Here is a 20,006-nt window from a genome sequence, read left to right as displayed (position 1 = left end):
AGTGAAATTGCTTTCTTAATTTCATTTTGATTGTTTATTGATAGTTTATACAACTGATTTTAATGATGGATCTTGTATCCTGCAATGTTGCTAAATCAGTTACTAGCCTTAAAAGGTTTTGTGTGTGTGTGTGTGTGTGTGAGATTCCTTAAGATTTTCTACCTATCAGATCATGCCATCTGTGAGAATAGTTACTTCTTTTTTCTAATCTGAATGCCTTTGTTTCTTTTTCTTGCCTGTTTTCCGCACTGGGACTGCTAGCGGAGTGGAAGTAGGGAAAGTAGACACCCATGTCTTCCATTTGTCTTTCCCGTCGAGTGTGGTGCTAGGTCTGCGTTGCTTCAGGATGACCTTTATCACTGTGAGGAAGTTTCCTGTTTTCTGACTTTGTTGACTATTTTTATTGTGAACGGGTGTAGGGTTTTGCATGCACCACTTCTGCATCTGTGGAGATGATCATGTGGCCTTGGTCCTCTGTTCTGTGATGGCATATCACAGTGAATGATCTTCCCATGTCCTCGGATAAATCCCAAGCATGGAGTATAATCCCTTTTGTATTTTGCTGGGTTAATTTGCTAATATTTTGCTGAGGATTTTTGTTTTTAATTTTTTATTTTTTGGCCTTACCACGGGGCATATGGCTTCTCGACCAGGGAACAAACCTGTGTCCCCTGCCTTGGAAGCTTGGAGTCTGCACTGCTGGACCCAAGGGAAGGCTCTTGCTGAGGATTTTATGTTTGTATTCACAAGAGATTTTGGTCTGCTGTTTTCTTGAGCTATTTTGTCTTGTTTTGCTTTCAGGATAATACTGGCTTCATAGAACGAGGTGGAAAGTGATGTAGGGATTCTAGTTTTTTTAAAGAGTTTAGGAAGCATTGTTTTAGTTTTTGTTAATTGGTGTTTTGTTAATAGTTGGCAGGCTCCAGTAGAGCCATCTGGTCCTGACCCTTTGTGCATGTGTGTGAAATATTTTGCTTACTAGTTCAGTCCCTTTACTTGTTACTGTGTATTCAGTCTTTATTTCTTCTTGAGTTAGTTTTCCTAATGTATATCTTTAATAATATATAGATATTTAATCCAGGTTACTTAAATGTGTTAGCATAAAACTGTTCATAGTATTCATAACCTTGTCCCTCCTTCATTCCTGATTTTAGCAGTTAGACTCATCTGTTATTTTCTGTCTAGGAAAATATTAGTTTGGTTGATCTTAAATAACCTACTTTGATTTCATTGACTTTCTTTATTGTGTTCCATATTGTTTTATTTTCTACTGTTCTTTCTTGTGCATCAGCATTTCTCAAGTGTGGTTTGGGATCCCTAAGCCTCCTTCAGTGGGCCCTTGAAGTTAGTACCGTTTTCATAGTAATATTAAGACATCAGTTACCTTTTACTCTCTGGTTTTCTCAAAAGTGTACTTTGGAGTTTTGCAGACAGAGGTCCCAGACAGGCAAAAGCGGATAGAAGCAGAGATGACAACCCAGCTGTCTTTTAAGTCTGACATTAAAGAGTTTGCAAAATGTAAATCAGTGCCATTCTCTTCACTACTTTATTTTTCAGTTAAAATGTATGCCATTTATTTGGTATCTTAAGATGAATTATTAAATCTTTTTATAATTCTCATTTTAAGTTTCTAATTCATGTTAAAAAGCTATCATCCACATTTATTTGAAAGAAAAAAAAAAAAAAACCTCTTACGAGTCTTCAGTAATATCTAATAGTGTAAAGGGACTTGATGAGAGGGTTTTAAAACTCCTGTTCTATATTGTCTTATTTAGTCTTTAAAACACCCAATGGTTTACATCTTCCCATTTGTAGTAAATAGAATGAAAAAATCTAAATAAATTCATTCAGAATTTTAGTCTTAGGAGCCCAGTTTAAAGCTTAATTTTCCAGAATTTATACTCTTTTGAAATGTTACTACTCTACTACTACTTCTGCATTATTGTACCTATCAAATAAGAGGTAATTATTTGAAGTTTCTTCTTTTTCTACATGATTTCATGCTGTGGTTTCTTATGATTTAAAACCAGCTAACTGGCCAGTTTTGGATTGGTGCATGCTCTCAGGAGTGTGCGCTGAGAGGCTGGGGCTCTGCTGGCCTCAGGCTGTAAGGACTTCTTTGTGTTTCCTCAGCAGAAATGGGTTTCCTGGTGTCACTGAGGAATAGGGTCGGCGACGAGAAGACCAGCGTCAGGAAGTCTGCGGTCCAGGTGTGTTTTTCTGGACATTCTTTTCATACCCTCTTTTGAAGCACTAACAGCTTCAAGGTGCAAGAGACTGTTTTAAAAACTGTTCTGTCATACTCAGTACTCACATTTCACTTGAGGCTAGTTCACCTTGTCCCTGTTAAATGGAAATTACACAGATGAACTGAAGGATCCTCTGTTCTTAAGTGGCCTGCTGGATTGCTGGCTTCCTAGGAACCACAATTTTAGATCCTTAATTTATTTTTATAGAGTAGGGATTCTTAACCTGGGGACCACAGATGGATTTTGATAGGGTTAGGGGTCATGAAACCCCTGAAATGGTTTCTGAGTACATGTTGATGTAAACTATATGTCAGATTTTCTCCAGAGAGGTCTTAAATTTCCTCAGATTCTAAGAGGTGGGCTATTACTGGGAGGAGTGACAGATCAGTGATCTCAAAAATGAGAGAGTCAGGAACTTGAAGGAATTGTTCGTGTGCAGTCTGTGCTGACCGGTGCCTGTGTCGCCCCTCGGTGTGACCCATGTACCTTCTAGGTCCTGGTGAACCTCCTGAAGCACTGCGACGTCGCGGGTCTGCAGGACGAGCTCAGCATCCTGCAGGACCGCTGCCGGGACGTCGCGGTGTCCGTCCGCAAGCAGGCCCTGCAGTCTCTCACCGAGCTGCTCCTGGTGAGGCCGGCCGTGGTGTATCTGAGGTGCCCTTCTCCGTCAGGATAACCCAGCCTAATGATGGCGTGCCCGTTAGAAACCCTCCCGAGCCGCCGTGGCCCCAGTGGTGTACAGAGAGGAGTCTCTCCACCGCTTGTGCTGGATCGCATTTCCTGTTAAATATGCATGTGTCATGCGGACTAGTGCTGGAAAACGCTAATAGTCAGCATGCATCTCACACAGAAATGTGAAGTTTAAAATCTGTTTGGTTAGGCCAGAGGCCTACATTACTTTTTGTCCATTGAAACCTGTATAGGTGATATTGCCAAAGGAGCAGATCCACTAATCCTATGTACAATTTACTTCTGCCAGCTAGTTAGTTTTTGAAGAATTTTTAAAGTGTTTTTTCTTATTTCACAGTAGAAGACTTTAAGCAATGCCTGGTTTGACTTTCTTCATTAGCATCTTTTCTGGTTCTTTCTTGAGATAGATATTTTTTCTCTAAATCTTGAATTATTCCAGAAAAGTGCTGCTTTACTACCAGTGATAGATAATCACTTTAAGTCTAAAATGTCAGTATGCTGTGCTTTATAGTAACTGGAGCTTGAACTTGGTTTTCACTTGTATCTGGAGGGTTGACATTTTTCCACTGTTAGGATTTGTTTGTCATTGTGTTGGAACTACTAATAACACGTCCTAAAACAGGGCTCATAGCGGCCCCGACCTGAGCTCGCACCCTTATGACTTGCTGACTTGGACTTCTCAGGCCCAGCCGCAGTGTGTGCAGATACAGAAGGCCTGGCTGGGGGGCGTGGTCCCAGCCGTGACGGACGACGAGAGCAGCGTGCAGGACAAGGCCTTGGAGTGCCTGGACCGGCTCCTGCTGCAGAGCATCCAGCACCACAGCGAGGGCCGTGATGCAGACGGTGGCCAGGCGCTCGCCTGGGCGCTGCTGACGCTGCTGGACACGGACAGCCGGAAGCTGGGGTACGCTTTTCCTGGGCAGCTGCATGTCCTCATGGATGGGCCTTGATTATCAGTTCCTGGGTTGATACTGGAAAATCAGCTCTCCAAATTGCTTGATATACAAAGACTCAATCTTAGTCTCTTTCTGTTGACCTAGTTCAAGTCTCTTAGCTTTTGTGGTGACAGTTTTTGTGAAGCCTTCCTTTGCCTTTCTGAGTGTTCCCCAGCTTCGAATTGATGTCTTAATATGTAGTAGAAAGCATTAATGAATTTACTGTATTGACATTAACTTTCCACAGTACCAGTTGTGATAGATGACTTCCTAATTAGGACACATTAGACTTTTTCTGACATTTTGTTGGATTGATGACTTAATCACACCACAGTGTTCTTTCCGTTGGATATATGTTGGTGTTTGCTGTGCAGGGAGCAGTGTGGTGACGAGTTGGCACTGCACTGATCGGTATTAGTTTCTGCTGCAGGAATCTAGCAGCTGGCCTTTGTGCTCCTTTGCCTGTGTTCTCCTTTCTTTGTTTGCTTTACTGTGCAAGAAGTACCTCCCTACTTGTTTCTGTGCTTGTACAGAGGAATCAGCATCCAGTGGGAAGAGTAGCAGGGTTAGTGTCATGTTGTTGCTGTTCAGTCACTGAGTCATGCCTGACTCTCAGCAAACACTCGGATGGCCATGCACAAGGCCTCCCCGCCCTTCACCCTCTCTCGGAGCTCACTCAGACTCATGTCCATCAAGTCGTGATGCCATCCAGCCATCTCGTCTTCTGCCGTCCCCTTCTCCTCCTGCCTTCAATCTTTTCCAGGTTCAGGGTCGTTTCTAATGAGTCTGTTCTTTGCATCAGGTGGCCAGAGTATTGGACCTTCAGCTTCAGCATCAGTCCTTCCAATGAATATTCAGGGTTGATTTCCTTTAGGATTGACTGGTTTGATCTCCTTGCAGTCCAAGGGACTCAAGAGTCTTCTCTAGCAGCACAGTTCAAAAGCATCAATTCTTTGGTGCTCAGCCTTCTTTATGGCCCAACTCTCACAATCATACATGACTATGGAGAAACCATAGCTTTGACTATATGGACCTTTTTCAGCAAAATGATTTCTTTGGTTTTTAATGCACTGTCTAGGTTTATCATAGCTTTCCTTCCAAGGAGCAAGGGTCGTTTAACCTCATGGCTGAAGTCACCATCTGCATTGATTTTGGAGCCAAGAAAATAAAGTCTGTCACTGCTGCCTCTTTTCCCCCTTCTGTTTACCATGAAGCGATGGGACCAGATACCATGATCTTGGTTTTTTGAATGTTGAATTTCAAGCCAGCTTTTTCACTGTCCTTTTTCACCTTCATTAAGAGGCTCTTCTTTAGTTCCTCTTCATCTTCTGCCATTAGAGTGGTACCATCTACATATCTGAGGTTGTTGATGTTTCTCCCTGCAGGCTTGATTCCAGCTTGGGATTCATCCAGCCCAGCATTTCGCATGATGTGCTCTGCATAGCAGTTAAATAAGCAGAGTGACAATACACAGCCTTGTCGTACTCTTTTTCCCAGTTTTGAACCATTCATTTTTTCCATTTAAGGTTCTAAGTGTTGCTTTTTAACTAGGAGACAGGTAAGGTGGTCTGGTGTTCCTATCTCTTTAAGAATTTTCCACAGTTTGTTGTGATCCACAGTGAAAGGCTTTTGCAGTGTCCGTGACGCAGAAGTAGATGTTTTTCTGGGATTCCTAGCTTTTTTCTCTGTGATCCAACAAATGCCGACAATTTGATCTCTGGTTCCTCTGCCTTTTCTAAACCCAACTGTACATCTGTAAGTTCTTGGTTCACGTACTGCTGAAGCCTAGCTTGAAGCATTTTGAGCATTACCTTGCTAGCATGTGAAGTGAGCACAATTGTGCGGTAGTTTGAACATTCTTTGGTGTCGTCCTTCTCTGGGATTGGAATGAACACTGGCCTTTTCCAGTCCCGTGGCCACTGCTGAGTTCTCCAAGCCGGCTGGCATAGAGTGCAGCACTTTCAGAACATCATCTTTTAGGATTTGAAATAGCTCAGCTGGAATTTCATCACCTTCACTAGGTTTGTTCGTAGTGATGCTTCCTAAGACCCAGTTGACTTTGTACTCCAGGATGTCTGGCTCTAGGTGAGTGACCACACCTCCGTGGTTATCCGGATCATTAAGACCTTTTTTGTATAGTTCTGCTGTGTATTCTTGCCACCTTTTCTTAATCTTTTCTGCTTCCTTTAGGTCCTTATCGTTTCTGCCGTTTATTGTCCCCATCTTTGCATGAAATAGTTCCTTCGTATCTCCAGTTTTTTGAAGAGATCTCTAGTCTCTCCCATTCTGTTTTTTTCCTCTCTTTCTTTGCATTGTTCAATTAAGAAGACTTTCTTATCTCTCCTTGGTAGTCTCTGGAACTCTGCATTCAATTGGGTATATCTTTCCCTTTCTCCTGAGAGGGTAACAGGCAGGAAGGCCAGGGGTCTCCACATGGAGGAAATAGGCTGCAAGTGTCAGACATTGTTTTATCTCTCTCAAGCTACAGGAGGAAACAAACTAGCCATATTTTTTTTCCTTCTCTGTACAGATTTAAAAAGAGGTTTCTCTTAAAATACTGTGTTGCCATAATGACACCTGGTTCCACCTGAACTTTTCTCAAACCTTGAGTTAACCAATGCATTTTTCTTATGGAAATGTTTATCTTAAGCTATGTTAATGTACTATGCATTTACCCTAAACTCTGTCTTCAAGTTAGGAGAAGGCAATGGCACCCCACTCCAGTACTCTTGCCTGGAAAATCCCATGGACGGAGGAGCCTGGTGGGCTGCAGTCCATGGGGTCGCTAAGAGTCGTGTCACTTTCCCTTTTCCCTTTCATGCATCGGAGAAGGAAATGGCAACCCACTCCAGTGTTCTTGCCTGGAGAATCCCAGGGACGGGGGAGCCTGGTGGGCTGCCGTCTCTGGGGTCGAACAGAGTCGGACACGACTGAAGCGACTTAGCAGCAGCAGTCACTATACAACATCCGGCGAAAAACTAGCAGGAGAGTATTCTTTATGCCCCCTTCTGATGTCTATGTCAGAAGCTTTCTCTGTCTCCTTTATACTTGAGTAAAACTTGATTGCACAAAAGTTCTGAGCGCTCAAGCCTCATCCCTGGCCAGAAGCCGAGAGCCCTGGCGTGTGTTGTGGCTCAGCCACAGCCTTCCACTCCCTCGCCTTCCACGTCTGCTCTTTCTGGCTCAGTGGGTAAAGAAGCCGCTGCAGCGCAGAAGACGCGGCCTATGTGGGTGTGCCCCCCGAGTCCAGAGGCAGAGCCTTGCTCGGCCGAGCAGCACCCGCCCTTTCCCTCCGGTGTTCTCCGTCTTGCCTCAGAGGCGGTGCCGCTGACTCCAGCACCAGGTGTGGTTTCTCTGCGCCTCCTCTTCCCACGAGCGGATTACATGGTCTCTGCTCTTTGTGAGTCTGACTCCTTCCACTCAAAGAAGAGCCAGGCCCGCTCAGGTGGCTGTGCAGCTGTAGCTCATCCACCGTCGTCGTTGCCCGTGTGTCTCACGTTCATGAAGAAGCCACAGTTGATGTATCCTGTCGACTGTTGGCTGATGATGGATCGTTCCCAGTTTTCCATTGTGAGGGGAAATGCTGTGACTGTTCTGGGCACGTCTGTGGTGCACATCTCTGTGGCGCGTGTCCCCAGGAGCAGTGCTGTTGGGCGTGCTCTTATCCTCCCTTAAGTCGCCGCAGACAGCGCTCCAGAGTGGTGGTGCCCGGCTGGAAGCACTTCAGAGAGCTGCAGTTGCTCCCTGTCTGTGTGCCCTTGGTCTTTCTTTTTAGTCATTTTGGTGGCCAGTGCTTGTATTTCTTGGTGGTCTTAATTTGCACTGCCATGGTGACTGATGCGGTTGAGCCCCTTTCATAGCTGGATTAGCATCTAGATATTCACATGTGTATTACCTGCCCAGATATCGTGCCCCGGTTTTTAATCAGGCTGTCTATTGCTCTTTTGCTTGTTCACCCAAAAGCGTTCAAACGTGTAGAAACACTGTTGTGTGCATTACAGATTCCTCTCCCCCAGCCCAGTGTTTGCGTCTTTAGTCTCTTAATGGTGTCTTTTGATGAGTTCAGTTTGTTAGTGGTTTTCTTTATGGTTAATGGATTTTTTAAGAATTTTTTCCTGTAGATGTTATATAGGTTTTTCCTATAGATCTTTTCCTATAGATGTCCTGTAGGCTATGTAGATGTTTTCCCGGATAATTTCCTAGAAGTTGCTTTTTTGTTTTTTCTTTCCCCTATATGGTTTCTGTCTCCTTTTCTTTGTCTGGCTTAGAGTGGCTTCCTGTTGATGGCGGCATGACTGCAGTCATCTCTGGAGGTGGAAAGAGTTGAGATGAGCTAGACCGGCCTGATGGTGAGGGTCTCCAGGCAGGAAATGGCAGCACAAAGACTGAGGCCTGACCCTCTCAGATCCTAAATGACAGGGCTGCTAGGGGATTTCTGGCCCGGCAAGCAGAGTTGGGGCCAGCCAGGGCAGGGGAGTGCTGTGCCTGGAGCCCTGCTTTAAATGCCTGCTCTTGGCACTTCTGGTGGTGGAGGGAGTCACCAGGCTCGGCTGTAGATTGGAGCAGAGGATGTGGAACAGAGCGTCTCAGCATCAGCATCTGGTGTGATAGACGCACAGGAATTAGTGTACCAGTCAGACAGTGGACTGCAGCGTAAGGGAGAGGGGCCCCGAGGGTGCGTTGGGTGGGTCTCAGGCTAGCGGCCAGCCGTGCTTTTCAGGAAGCCCAGGTGGTGGTTGCTGAGCTGCATTCTTGTGACCGCAGTGGGTTGATACTGACTGGGTCCAGTCAGGGGGCCTTTGGGGACAGCTCAGCGCTGGTGGAGGGTGTGTGTGACCACCCTCCAGAGGAGCTGGATTTGAGCTCTTGAAACTCTTAAGTTCAGAGGACACTTCTTCCCATTCTGTTGGCTTCCTGTAGTAAATGTCATTTAATATTCTGTGTGATTCTTGTAGATAAATTTTAAAAATATTTGTCAATTCACTCTATCTTGGTTTTGGACAGCAGTCAGGTTTGAATCATGTTAGTCATTTGCAGTAAAACTCTAGATAGATTTTTTAGATAAAAGCTAATTTATAAATGCAAACCATTCATTTATATGCGTATGCTTACTGTGTATGGGTGTGTTTATTTTCTTGTAGTCACCTTCTGCACGCTCTGAGAATTGTTTTTTTCATTTAATGAAAAAGTTTTGCTAATCTGAGTGTGTGTGTTTGTGCGCGCGTGCGTTCCTAGCAGCAGAAGAAATTACTTGGGGAAGGAATGTATTTGTTTTTCCACTTAAATATAAAATGTTACATTTGTCTCATGAGTCATGTCATTCACTGCTATGGGAAAAAATAAAACAAGAAATGGTCTAAAAGTAGCAGTGACACCACACAGACACTTTAATGCATCAGAAGAATTTTTTGTTTTCTTTTAGAAAAGTTTGAAATATGTAATTCTGCGTGGTTTTGACAGGTCATAGCAAAGTTGAGCTCCTTTAATACCACCATATTTCACCTCTGGGGTGTTATTTCTCTGCAGTCCTTCCATTGAAAAAGGACATTGTCTACATGTTTTATCACTAAAACCTCATAAGCTCTGGATGTATGTGTTATTGGCATCCTACCACATATGTGTACATACAAGTTTTAGAGGGTCTCACGTGTATTCTTCCCTGGTGGCTCAGAGGTTAAAGCGTCTGCCTGGAATGCGGGAGACCTGAGTTTGATCCCTGGGTCGGGAAGATCCCCTGGAGAAGGAAATGGCAACCCACTCCAGTACTCCTGCCTGGAGAATCCCATGGAGGGAGGAGCCAGGTAGGCTACAGTCCGCGGGGTCACAAAGAGTCGCACACGACTAAGCAGCTTCACTTTCACGTGTATTCTGAAACTTTATTCTTCCCTTTAAAAGTAAAAACTTTGGGGAGGAGGTGGGTTAATAATACCTTATTTGGTGTTGTAGCATTTGGAAGGACACCTCGGTTGGTGTCAGACGTGCCCCTGGGCAGGAACCCCTGTGTGGCTGCTGTACCGGAGGAGAGGCTGCTGCAGAAGCCCACACCCTGGACTGAGGGGTGGTCCGAGGCTGGTGTGCTCACAGTCACAGTCCTGCTTTCCGTCTCTTTTCCAGCTGCTACTTAAACAAGGCTTTTCATATCTGGTCCCGGAAAGATAGATTCTCCCCCACTTTTGTAAACAACGTGCTCTCCCACACGGAAAAGGAGCACTCTGCGCCTGCCTGGATGCTGCTCGCCAAGGTGGCTGGTGCGTCGCCTGTGCTGGACTACTCCACCGTCATCGAGGCCTGGGAGAGGATGAGCAGGTTCGCACGCTTGTCACAGAGCTGCCACCAGACATGAGGGAGTCCTGGACACAGGGCTTGTGTCTTGAGGAAGTGGGCCCTCTCATAGCTGTTTGTGTACATGGGTCTTTCCTTTAAATTCTGGTGTAAAAAGCAAGAGGGAAAATGGAATCACTGTTAAGCTTTGATTGTCCAAGAACAGTAAGTGCCGCCGCGTTCCGCAGCGTGGCTTGTGGGCCGGGCTCCCTCCTCCCTCCGGTCCTATAATCCGGAAGTACTATAATCCGGAAGAAGGCGCTGTGTCGGCAGCGGTGCCTCCCGGGCTTCTGCACTGACTCTTCCTCTGCCCTCTCCCCAGCCAGCAGAGCCCCAGTGAAGACACCTTGGGGCACATCCTGTGTGTCATCCGGCACATCGCCAAGCACCTTCCTCAGAGCACCCGGGACACAGTGGCAGGTGAGTGTCTGCCAGGGAGTCGTGAAAAGCCTTGCCTCTCACTTTATTTTGAGAGTTAAAAACCTGGAGGGAATTGACTCTTTTTAGATGTTCTCAAGAAAAAGCTGAATGGATTCTGCTGGTCGACAATGTTGATCACCCCAGCTGTTGACACTTTACAGAGCCTGTGCCGGGCAGCTGCAGGGACACCGGCGGAGGAGCAGGTACACTGCAGACTCGTGTGCGGCTGCCGCCCGTCCACGTGCAGACACAGCGCTCTGCCCTGAGGCTGGGGTGCTCCTCAGCCAGCCTAGAAGGGCAGTTAGGTCTCTAGGGAAGCGCCCATCTGACAAGCAGTTGACATTCCCCAAGAAGAGCTTGGCTGCTAAAGACACAGCACCTTCAGGAGGTCACCTCCTTGGTTCTGGGCACCACTGTCTTCTAGGAAGCATGCATCCTGGGCACTTCAGTCACTCGCTCGTGTCCGACTCTTTGTGACCCCATGGACTGCAGCACGCCAGGCTTCCCTGTCCATCACCAACTCCTGGAGCTTGCTCAAACTCATGTCCATTGAGTCGATGATGCCATCCAACCATAGATCCTCTGTCGTCCCCTCTCCTTCCATCTTCAATCTTTCCCAGCATCAGGGTCTTTTCAAATGAGTCAGCTCTTCACATCAGGTGGCCAAAGTATTGGAGTTTCAGCTTCAGCATCAGTCCTTCCAATGAATATTTTGGGCTGATCTCCTTTAGGATAGACTGATTGGATCTCCTTGCAGTCCAAGGGACTCTCAAGAGTCTTCTCCAACACCACAGTTCAAAAGCATCAATTCTTTGGCTCTCAGCTTTCTTTATAGTCCAACTTTCACATCCCTACATGATCACTGGAAAAACCATAGCTTTGACTAGACAGACCGTTGTGGACAAAGAAATGTCTCTGCTCTTTGGTATGCTGTCTAGGTTTGTCATAGCTTTTCTTCTGAGGAGCAAGTGTCTTTTCATTTCATGACTGCAGTCACCATTTGCAGTGATTTTGGAGCTTAAGAAAATAAAGTCGGTTACTGTTGCCATTGTTTCCCTGTCTGTTTGCCCATGAAGTGATGAGACCAAATGCCATGATCTTAGTTTTTTGAATGTTGAGTTTAAACCAGTTTTTTCACTCTCCTCTTTCACCTTCATCAAGAGGCTCTTTAGATCTTCTTTAGTTTCTGCCATAAGGGTGGTGTCATCTGCATATCTGAAGTTATTGATATTTCTCCTGGCAATCTTGATTCCAGCTTGTGCTTCATCCAGCCCAACATTTGGCATGATGTGCTCTGCATAGAAATTAAATAAGCTGGGTGGCAATACACAGCCTTGGCAATATACTCCTTTACCAATTTGGAACCAGTCTGTTGTTCCATGTCCGGTTCTAAGGGTTGCCTCTTGACCTATATACAGGTTTCTCAGGAGACAGGTTAGGTAGTCTGGTAGCCCCATCTCTTTAAGAGTTTTCCACAGTTTGTTGTGATCCATACAGTCAAAGGCTTTAGCATAATCAATAAAGCATGAGTGAGTGAAGTCGCTCAGTCATGTCTGACTCTTTGCAACCCTGTGGGCTGTAGCCTACCAGTCTGCTCTGTCCATGGGAATCTCCAGGCAAGAATACTGGAGTGGGTTGCCATTTCCTTCTCTAGTAAGCATAAGTAGATGTTTTTCTGGAATTCTCTTGCTTTTGTATGATTCAGGAGATGTTGACAATTTGATCTCCAGCTTGAATATCTGGAAGTTCTTGGTTCACATACTGTTGAAGCCTAGTTTGGAGAATTTTGAGCATTACTTTGCCAGCGTGTGTGATGAGTGCAATTGTGCAACAGTTTGAACATTCTTTAGCCTTGACTTTCTTTGGGATTGCAATGAAAGTTGACCTTTTCCAGTTCTGTGGCCACTGCTGAGTTTTCCAAATTTGCTGGCATATTGAGTGCAGCACTTTCACAGCATCATCTTTTAGAATTTGAATAGCTCAGCCCAAATTCCATCGTCTCCACTAGCTTGCTTTGTAGTGATGCTTCCTCGGGCCCACTTGACTTGCATTCCAGGCTGTCCGACTCTGGGTGAGTGGTGATACGATCATTGTCATCTGAGTCATTAAGATCTTTCTTGTATGGTTCTTCTGTGTGTTCTAGGAAGCGCGCTTGCCAGGCCCCTGGTCCCAAGATGGAAGCGGCAAGGCTGTCCCTTCATCCTCTCAGGCTGGGTGCTCGCAGTAGCCTGGTGGCCCCTCCCGCCTCAATTCCCCCCTCCCTCCCAGGGTGTGTAAGCGCTCTCCTGGTCCGGGCTCCCCCCCAGGCCAGAAGGTTTTGGTTGATCTCTGTGCTATTTCCCCCAAATGTCTCTGGTACCAGCGCCTCCTGCTGACACGCCCTCTGGAAGCTCCCTCACAGACCAGCGTTCTGTGGGAGACGGGGGATTAGGTTAACTTCTGAGTGCTCTCCATTTCAGTATCTCTAATGATGAGTCATCTTATTACCATGTATTCAGTTTTTGTCATGAAATATACTCCTGAAAGTGAAGAAGGTGAAAGTGTTAGTTGCTCAGTCACGTCCGACTCGCTGCAGTCCCGAGGACTGTAGCCCGCCAGGCTCCTCTGTCCATGGAATTCTCTGGAAGAATACTGGAGTGGGCAGCCATTCCCTCTCCAGGTGATCTTCCTAACCCAGGGATCGTGCCCGGGTCTTCCACTTTTTAGGTAGATTCTCTACTGTCTGAGCCACCAGGGATGCCTGGGTTACACTTCCAAACAGTGCTAATCATGATGAAGCAGTATAGGACTGGGGGTTATTAATAACTATTTTAGAAGTCAAAAATTAGATAATTGCTGAAATATTGAGTTGGCCAGAAAGTTTGCTCTTGTTTTTATGTAACATCTTATGGAAAAACCCAAACGAACTTTATGGCCAACCAATATATTTACATTTCCTAGAATAAAAACATTATTGCTTCATCTGAGCTACCTGCCACCTTCCTATGCTTCCTTTTCTTGTATAAGTTCCTTTTAAAAAGTCCTTCCCTCATAAGTTAACAGGTATAGTAAGACAGCATAGTGTAACTTTTTTGCTTAGGGTATGAGCAGGTTGAAATTTACTTAATTTTAAAAATGCCCAGCTCTTTCTGTGTCTGGGATTTTCCTTACTAAACTTTTTGACACTTCTTGGTGAAAAGAAATACTTCTTTTATTTGATTTCTAACCATTTATCTCTGATCCAAGAAAGTGTGTGAAAACCTTTTAAATAAGGAACATTCCCTAAGTAGGGAGCATGTGTGAATAGCAGAAAACAGGTAAAAATAAAACAACAAGCTGATAATGAGGGAAGAGTGCCACAGGGAAAGAGGGGGGTGCCGAGGGTGCCATCCTGCTGGTGTCCAAGGTGCGTTGCTTGTTGGTATGGAGCCAGGCCTGTGGCTTGGACCCCAGGTCCCCAGCTCTGGCTGGAGGAGGGTCTGCCCTGGGTGAAGCCGGGCCGAGAGGACGCACTGTCTGCCCGCCACAGGCCCCGGTGCTCAGAACAGTAAGCTGGGTCCTTGTTCGTCTGTGGGGAAGGCTGAGTTCTCTTCTCACCTAGGAACGAGACTGGAAGAGTGTGGAGCTCACTGCTGTGTTAGGAGAAGGCAGGGTTTTGGCTCTGCCCCCACAGCATGGTGGACGAAGGACTGAGGCCCGATACGCCCCAGGAGCTGGGGGTGATTTCCATCCAGGTGACCAGAGCCATACCTCTGTTTCTTCTTTTTCTATAAATGAATATCCTGTGTTTTATGGAGAAAAACAGATACCAAAGACACGACCACCGAGCCAAAGGCTAGGACTGTGGGCGTGATGCTGTGTCGGCGGCCCTGAGCTGACGGCGCTGTGGAGCTGCAGTCAGCAGCGGGCGCAGGCGTGGACGCTGGGAGTGGCGCCTGGGTTTGCAACAGAGGTGCGGGCTTGCTGTCTGCACTGGTTGAGTCTGAGACCAGTGCCCCGTCCTCTGTCTCAGGACAGCCATCAGAGCAGGGTGGGTGAGACCCGGTGAGCGGCAGCGAGGGGTCAGAGCAGGCTAGCCAGGGCCGCTGAGGGGCCTGGCCTGTGCAGCCGGAGGAGGAAGCGCGTGGCAGCAGCCGGCCTGGCTCCATGCACACGCGACCGGAGACCCAGACGACGATCAGAGTGACTCGGTCACTTAGGACCGGTTTGGACCAGTAGGTGGAAATTGCAAGGAGACAGACTTTGGGAAACTGAAGAAAAAGCGTTCTGAGGTCTGCCTAGACCAGACAGACGCGCCTCTGGACACGGCCCTGGTCAGCGGGAGTGCTCAGGGCAGAGCTGGAGGCAGGGCGGGAGCACCTGTGGGGACAGAGCCCGAGGCGGGCGGGTGGGCGGGCTGACTGGCAGCTCACCAGCCTCTGAAGTCTTCCTCTCACTAGCAGCCGGGGCCTGGGGACCCAGACGACTGGGACGCAGCACGTTCATTCCAGAAGCTCCAGGTTGTGCTGTTGATCTGTAGGGCGCAGCAGGAGCGTGCACACGTTTTAGGCTGCATCAGCCGCAGGAGTCTGGGTTGTGATGGTGGTTTGCCAGCAGTTTGGCAAACTTGGAGTACCGCCTTGTGGTTGAGCTGCTGGGCACTACCTGGGGTGATGGTCAGACTGCCCATTCCTAAGGCCCCTGCCACGCAGTGGGGGAGACCCACATGTTAACAGGTAATTCCGTGGTAGAGTAAGTTCTGAAACAGAAGTGAATATCCTTCTGATTTTTTATTGTCAGTGTATAGGAGTGCAAGAGATTTGTGTATTAATTTTGTGTTCTGCGACTTTACTGTGTTCATTGATTAGTGCCAGTAATTTTGTGGTGGCATCTTTAGGGTTTTTTATGTAAAGAATCATGTCATCTGTAAAGTTTTTACTTCTTTTCCAATCTGGATTCCTTTTATTTATTTCTTTTTTTTCTCTGACTGCTGTGGCTAGAACTTCCAAAAGTATGTTGAATAATACTGGCAGAGTGGGCACCCTTGTCTTGTTCCTGATTCTAGATGAAATGCTTTTTTTTTTCATCATTGAGAATAGTATTTTCTATGGGTTTATCATACCTGGCCTTTATTATGTTGATGTATGTTCCATCTGTGCTTACTTTCAGGCTTCCCTTGTAGCTCAGTTGGTAAAGAATCTGCCTGCAGATGCAGGAGACCCGGGTTTGATTCCTGGGTTGGGAAGACCCCCTGGAGAAGGGATAGGCTACCCACTGCAGTGTTCTGGCCTGGAGAACCCCATGGACAGAGGAGCCTGCTGGGCTGCAGTCCACGGGGTCTCAAGAGTCAGACACAGCTGAGCCACCACCATGCTTCCTCCAGAGTTTTTACCATAAATGGGTGGTGAATTTTGTTAACAGCTTTCTCTGAATCTATTGAGATGATCATTTGGTTTTTATCTTTAAATCTGTTAATATTTTGTATCACATTGATTCATTTGCATGTATTGAAGAATCCTTGAGTTCCTGGGATAAAGTCCACTTGATCATGATATATGATCCTTTTAATGTTCTGTTGGATTCTGTTAGCTACAATTTTGTTGAGGATTTTTGCATCTATGTTCATTAGTGATGCTGGCCTGTAACTTTGTTTTTTTGTGGTATCTTTGTCTGATTTTGATACCATAGAGTGAGTTTGGGAGTTTTCCTTCCTCTACAATTTTCTGGAAGAGTTTGAGCTGGATAGGTGCTAGCTCTTCTCTAAATTTTGGTAGAATTCACCTGTGAGGCCATCTGGTCCTGGTCTTCTATTTATTGGAAGATTTTTTTACTACAGTTTTGATTTCCATGTTTGTGATTGGTCTGTTCATATTTTCTGTTTCTTCCTGGTTCCATTTGGGAAGGTTATACTTTTCTAAGAGTTTGTCCATTTCTTTCAGATTCTCCATGTTATTGGCATGTGGTTGCTCATAGTAGTCTCTTACAATCTTTTGTATTTCTCTGTTGTCTGTTGTAACTTTTTCATTTCTAATTTTATTCATTTGCGTCTTCTCCCTTTTTTCCTTGATGAGCCTTGCTGTTTGTCAATTTTGTTTATTTTCTCAAAGCACCAGCTTTTGGTTTTATTCATCTTTGCTATAGTCTCCTTTATGTCTTTTTCACTTCTTTCTGCCCTGGTCTTTATGTTGTCTTTCTTCTACTAACTTTGGTTTTTTTTTGTTCTCTTTGTAGTTGCTGTAGGTGTAAGGTTAGGTTACTTGCTTGCTGTCTCTCTTGTTTCTTGGGGTGGGCTTGTGCTGCTATAAACTGCCTTCCCACCCCTGCTTTTGCTGCCTCCCACAGGTTTGAGTCATTGTGTTTTCATGTCATTTGTTTCTAAGCATATTTTGATTTCCTTTTTGATTATTTTAGTGATCTGTTGGTTATTTAGAAGCATAGTTTAACCTCCATGTGTTTGTATTTCTTATAGTTTTTTCCCCTCTGTTATTGATATCTAATCTCATAGCATTGTCAGGAAAGATGCTTGAAATGATTTCACTTTTTAAAAATTTACCAATGTTTGATTTACAGTCCAGGATGTGATCTCTCCTGGAGAATGTTCTGTGTGCACTTGAGAAAAAAAGTAAAATCTAGGAAGATGGTACTGATGATGTCATTTACAGGACAGCAAAGGAGATGCAGACATGTGACCCTGAGAGAGGGAGAGGGTGGGAGGGCATGAGAGTGCGGCGCTGAGCATGGAAACCACCGTGTGTGGAATAGACAGCGGGGGGAGCTGCTCTGTGGTGTAGAGAGCCCAGAGCGTGTGCTTGTGGCCGCCTGGAGGGGTGGGAGGGGAGGGGGGTGCACGGGAGGTCTCAGAGGGCGGGGACACATGTGCGCCTGTGGCCGGTTCATGCGGATACCTGGCACAAACCATCACAGTGCTGTAAAGTCATTGTCCTCCAGTTAAAAGTAAACTAAAGATATAAAAGACAGTGACTGTCTGACAGTGTGGTGCCCGTCATGGTGTGGAGCCGCTCGGGTCCGCCTGGGTGTTAGTGACACCCAGGTCATAGGGAGCAGCCGAGACCCTCTGCAGCCCGTTGTGGGCGGTGAGGTGCGTGGGCTGGAGATGGGACCCCTGGAAGTCACTTTCACTAACAAGAGACTCTGAAAACTTGTCTCTAATGAATACATTCCAGGAGGATAACAACTATTTTTTTTTTTTTAGTCTGTTTATTTAAAATACACTCTTTAGTACAGCAGTTAATTCACTGTCTACATATGCCGGAAGAATTGCAATGTGTTTGTTATTGGAGGAGCATTGGTGTTACAGATCTCTTAGAAATTCGGGCGCTAGACCTTCCTGAGTAGATGTCTTTCCCTCTTATAGAGCAAACGTAGAAAGAAAGACTTTATATATGCAAAAGACTTTTATATATAAAATATGTGTATGCATACAAAATGTAGTATGTAGAGTGTATTTGAAAGACTATACATAAAGTATTCTTTGTGAATTCCACTTAACCAGTTCGTATTGCCAGGTCGCTAAAAGAAAGAGCAAAGATGCAAAAACATGATGGCTCAGATTTTTCGTGGCTTCCAGTTTATGCATTTGGAGGCCATAGCGTTTCTTCTGTGCAAGTTGTATGCCATGGGCAGTCTGCTGGATGCCTGGTGCCCCTCAGAGGTGACCTTTGACTTGCCACAGGAGTTACTGGCGCAGGCGTCTGGGGACGTGCTCGCCACCTGCGTGCGCCACCTTTCCGACATCATCCTGAAGGAGGACGGGCTGGGCCGGATGAGAGAAGACCTGATGGTGAGTGGCTGCCGTCCCCCCACCCTCCTCCTCCCGCGCTGGCAGGGCTGTGAGTGCCTCTGTGGTGTGTGTGCAGCACCGTGAACAGGAGAGGGTGTTCCTAGCCTGGTGCTTACTCTTCTTTTCTAGAATTTTTTACTGGTGACCTATTCATTTTCTTCTCACTTACTACCTGGGGGAAATGATGGCAAATGCTTCTCCCAGTTGGGTCCTGTGAGATTCCTGATCCAATAGGGAGAACACAGTGTGTGTTGTGAGCTCAGAAGTAACAGGTGAGAAGAGAGTACTCTTGCTTCTTTGGGCTTGACTTTGATGTTTTTTAAGATTGTCTACTGTGTCTGCTGAGTGGTTTGAACATCAGACTATAGAACAGTTCCCAGGTCACATGTGAAACAAGAAGAGATGTTTGAAAGCTGGAGAAATTCCTGCCCTGGGAGCAGTGAGAGTGTGTGACATGCACCCACTTTAGAAATTGTATCTGGAAGAGGTGCCTTTGAGTCTTTGCACACGGGGCCTGTTTTCTCAGCCTAGGGGCTGGCTGTCAGCAAAACATCGGTGTTTCTGGTTCTGGCATCTGACACTGTCCAGTAAGGGCCTTTCAGGCTAGGCTCTCACTCGGCGGAAACTGGCCATTTTCCTCATCTGTTTGTTCAGCTCCTGTTCCCCCCTGTTGAGTTCAGTTCCCCCTCGCACTTGAAGCTGGGGGTCAATGGTTATGTTTGGATATTTTGGAGGAGAAGAACCTTTGTGCTAAGACATCAATACGCTCCCAGTTCAGTAATTAGAATTACCCTAATCAATAGGAACCCTGGTGTTTTGGGTCAGAGGCCACAGTGTGTAGAGTGGCCGAGACCCAGGGCTTCTCTGGAGGGTCTTTCTCTGTTGATAGGTCTGGGATTCCCTACCCAGTCTAAGAAAAACGTGTAATATGACCAGGGAGTTTTCCTTAGTAAGCCTATTTTTCCTGTTCAGTATGTCACCAAAATCTACCCTTCAGTCAAAATATATGGAGAAGTTTCCCGTATATATATTATTTACTTCACTCTTATTTAAATATAATTCAAATATTCCATCAGTCCACTGAGATACAGTATGTTCAGGTCTCTCTAAGCACACATATCATTATTAGCTTTCTTACTCTAAAAGGTCTTTATTTAACATTTTACTGTTTAGTTAATATCACCCTTGCATTTTTATGATTGAATAATTAAAACAGTGTTGCTTAAGTATTAAGCTGAACATCCTCAATAAAGACACAGTAATGGTGCCTTGAGGTTTTAGTGAGTTCCGGGAGGAATCTTAGTAAGCTAACCAGGAGGACGATTTGAAAGTGCATTTAAAGTGTGTAGCAGGCTCTATGCCCCCTCGTCCTGCACGACCCTTCTGAGGAGGCAGAGCGCTGTCCCAGCGTGCAGGGCTGTGCGTCGGAGACGATGCAGACAGCAAAGGATTCGGTCACGTAGACGCATGGTGATAGCGTGGTAAGCTTTGATGACGTTCTTGATTTCTAGCATACTTTTGTGTATTTGTCACACGTGTTTGTTGTCTACATTGACATGAAAGAATGCCTGATGCTGAAATTTAGAACTGCGGCCTTCAACCTAGTGTGATTGGTAAGTGTGGGAGAAACGC

General features: G+C 45.9%; 1 protein-coding gene across 2 annotated transcripts in view; it reads left to right on the top strand.

Moving 5' to 3' along the window:
• Window positions 1–20,006, top strand: part of NCAPD3 (non-SMC condensin II complex subunit D3) — a 60,136-nt gene that overhangs the window by 23,850 nt on the left and 16,280 nt on the right. Inside the window, exons 14-20 of one of the 2 annotated variants that reach the window (XM_055547265.1) lie at window positions 2,137–2,210; window positions 2,743–2,877; window positions 3,623–3,843; window positions 9,989–10,180; window positions 10,518–10,615; window positions 10,703–10,818; window positions 18,267–18,374. In XM_055547265.1, the coding sequence (XP_055403240.1) occupies window positions 2,137–2,210; window positions 2,743–2,877; window positions 3,623–3,843; window positions 9,989–10,180; window positions 10,518–10,615; window positions 10,703–10,818; window positions 18,267–18,374 (944 nt within the window). Of the gene's footprint in view, window positions 1–2,133; window positions 2,211–2,742; window positions 2,878–3,622; window positions 3,844–9,988; window positions 10,181–10,517; window positions 10,616–10,702; window positions 10,819–18,266; window positions 18,375–20,006 lie in introns of both variants that reach the window. The other variant, XM_055547264.1, reaches the window with a different exon arrangement.

The sequence above is a fragment of the Bubalus kerabau genome, chromosome 15 (assembly GCF_029407905.1).
Source record: "Bubalus kerabau isolate K-KA32 ecotype Philippines breed swamp buffalo chromosome 15, PCC_UOA_SB_1v2, whole genome shotgun sequence".
Taxonomy (NCBI): Eukaryota; Metazoa; Chordata; class Mammalia; order Artiodactyla; family Bovidae; genus Bubalus; species Bubalus kerabau.
This window is presented reverse-complemented; position numbering and strand designations above follow the sequence as displayed.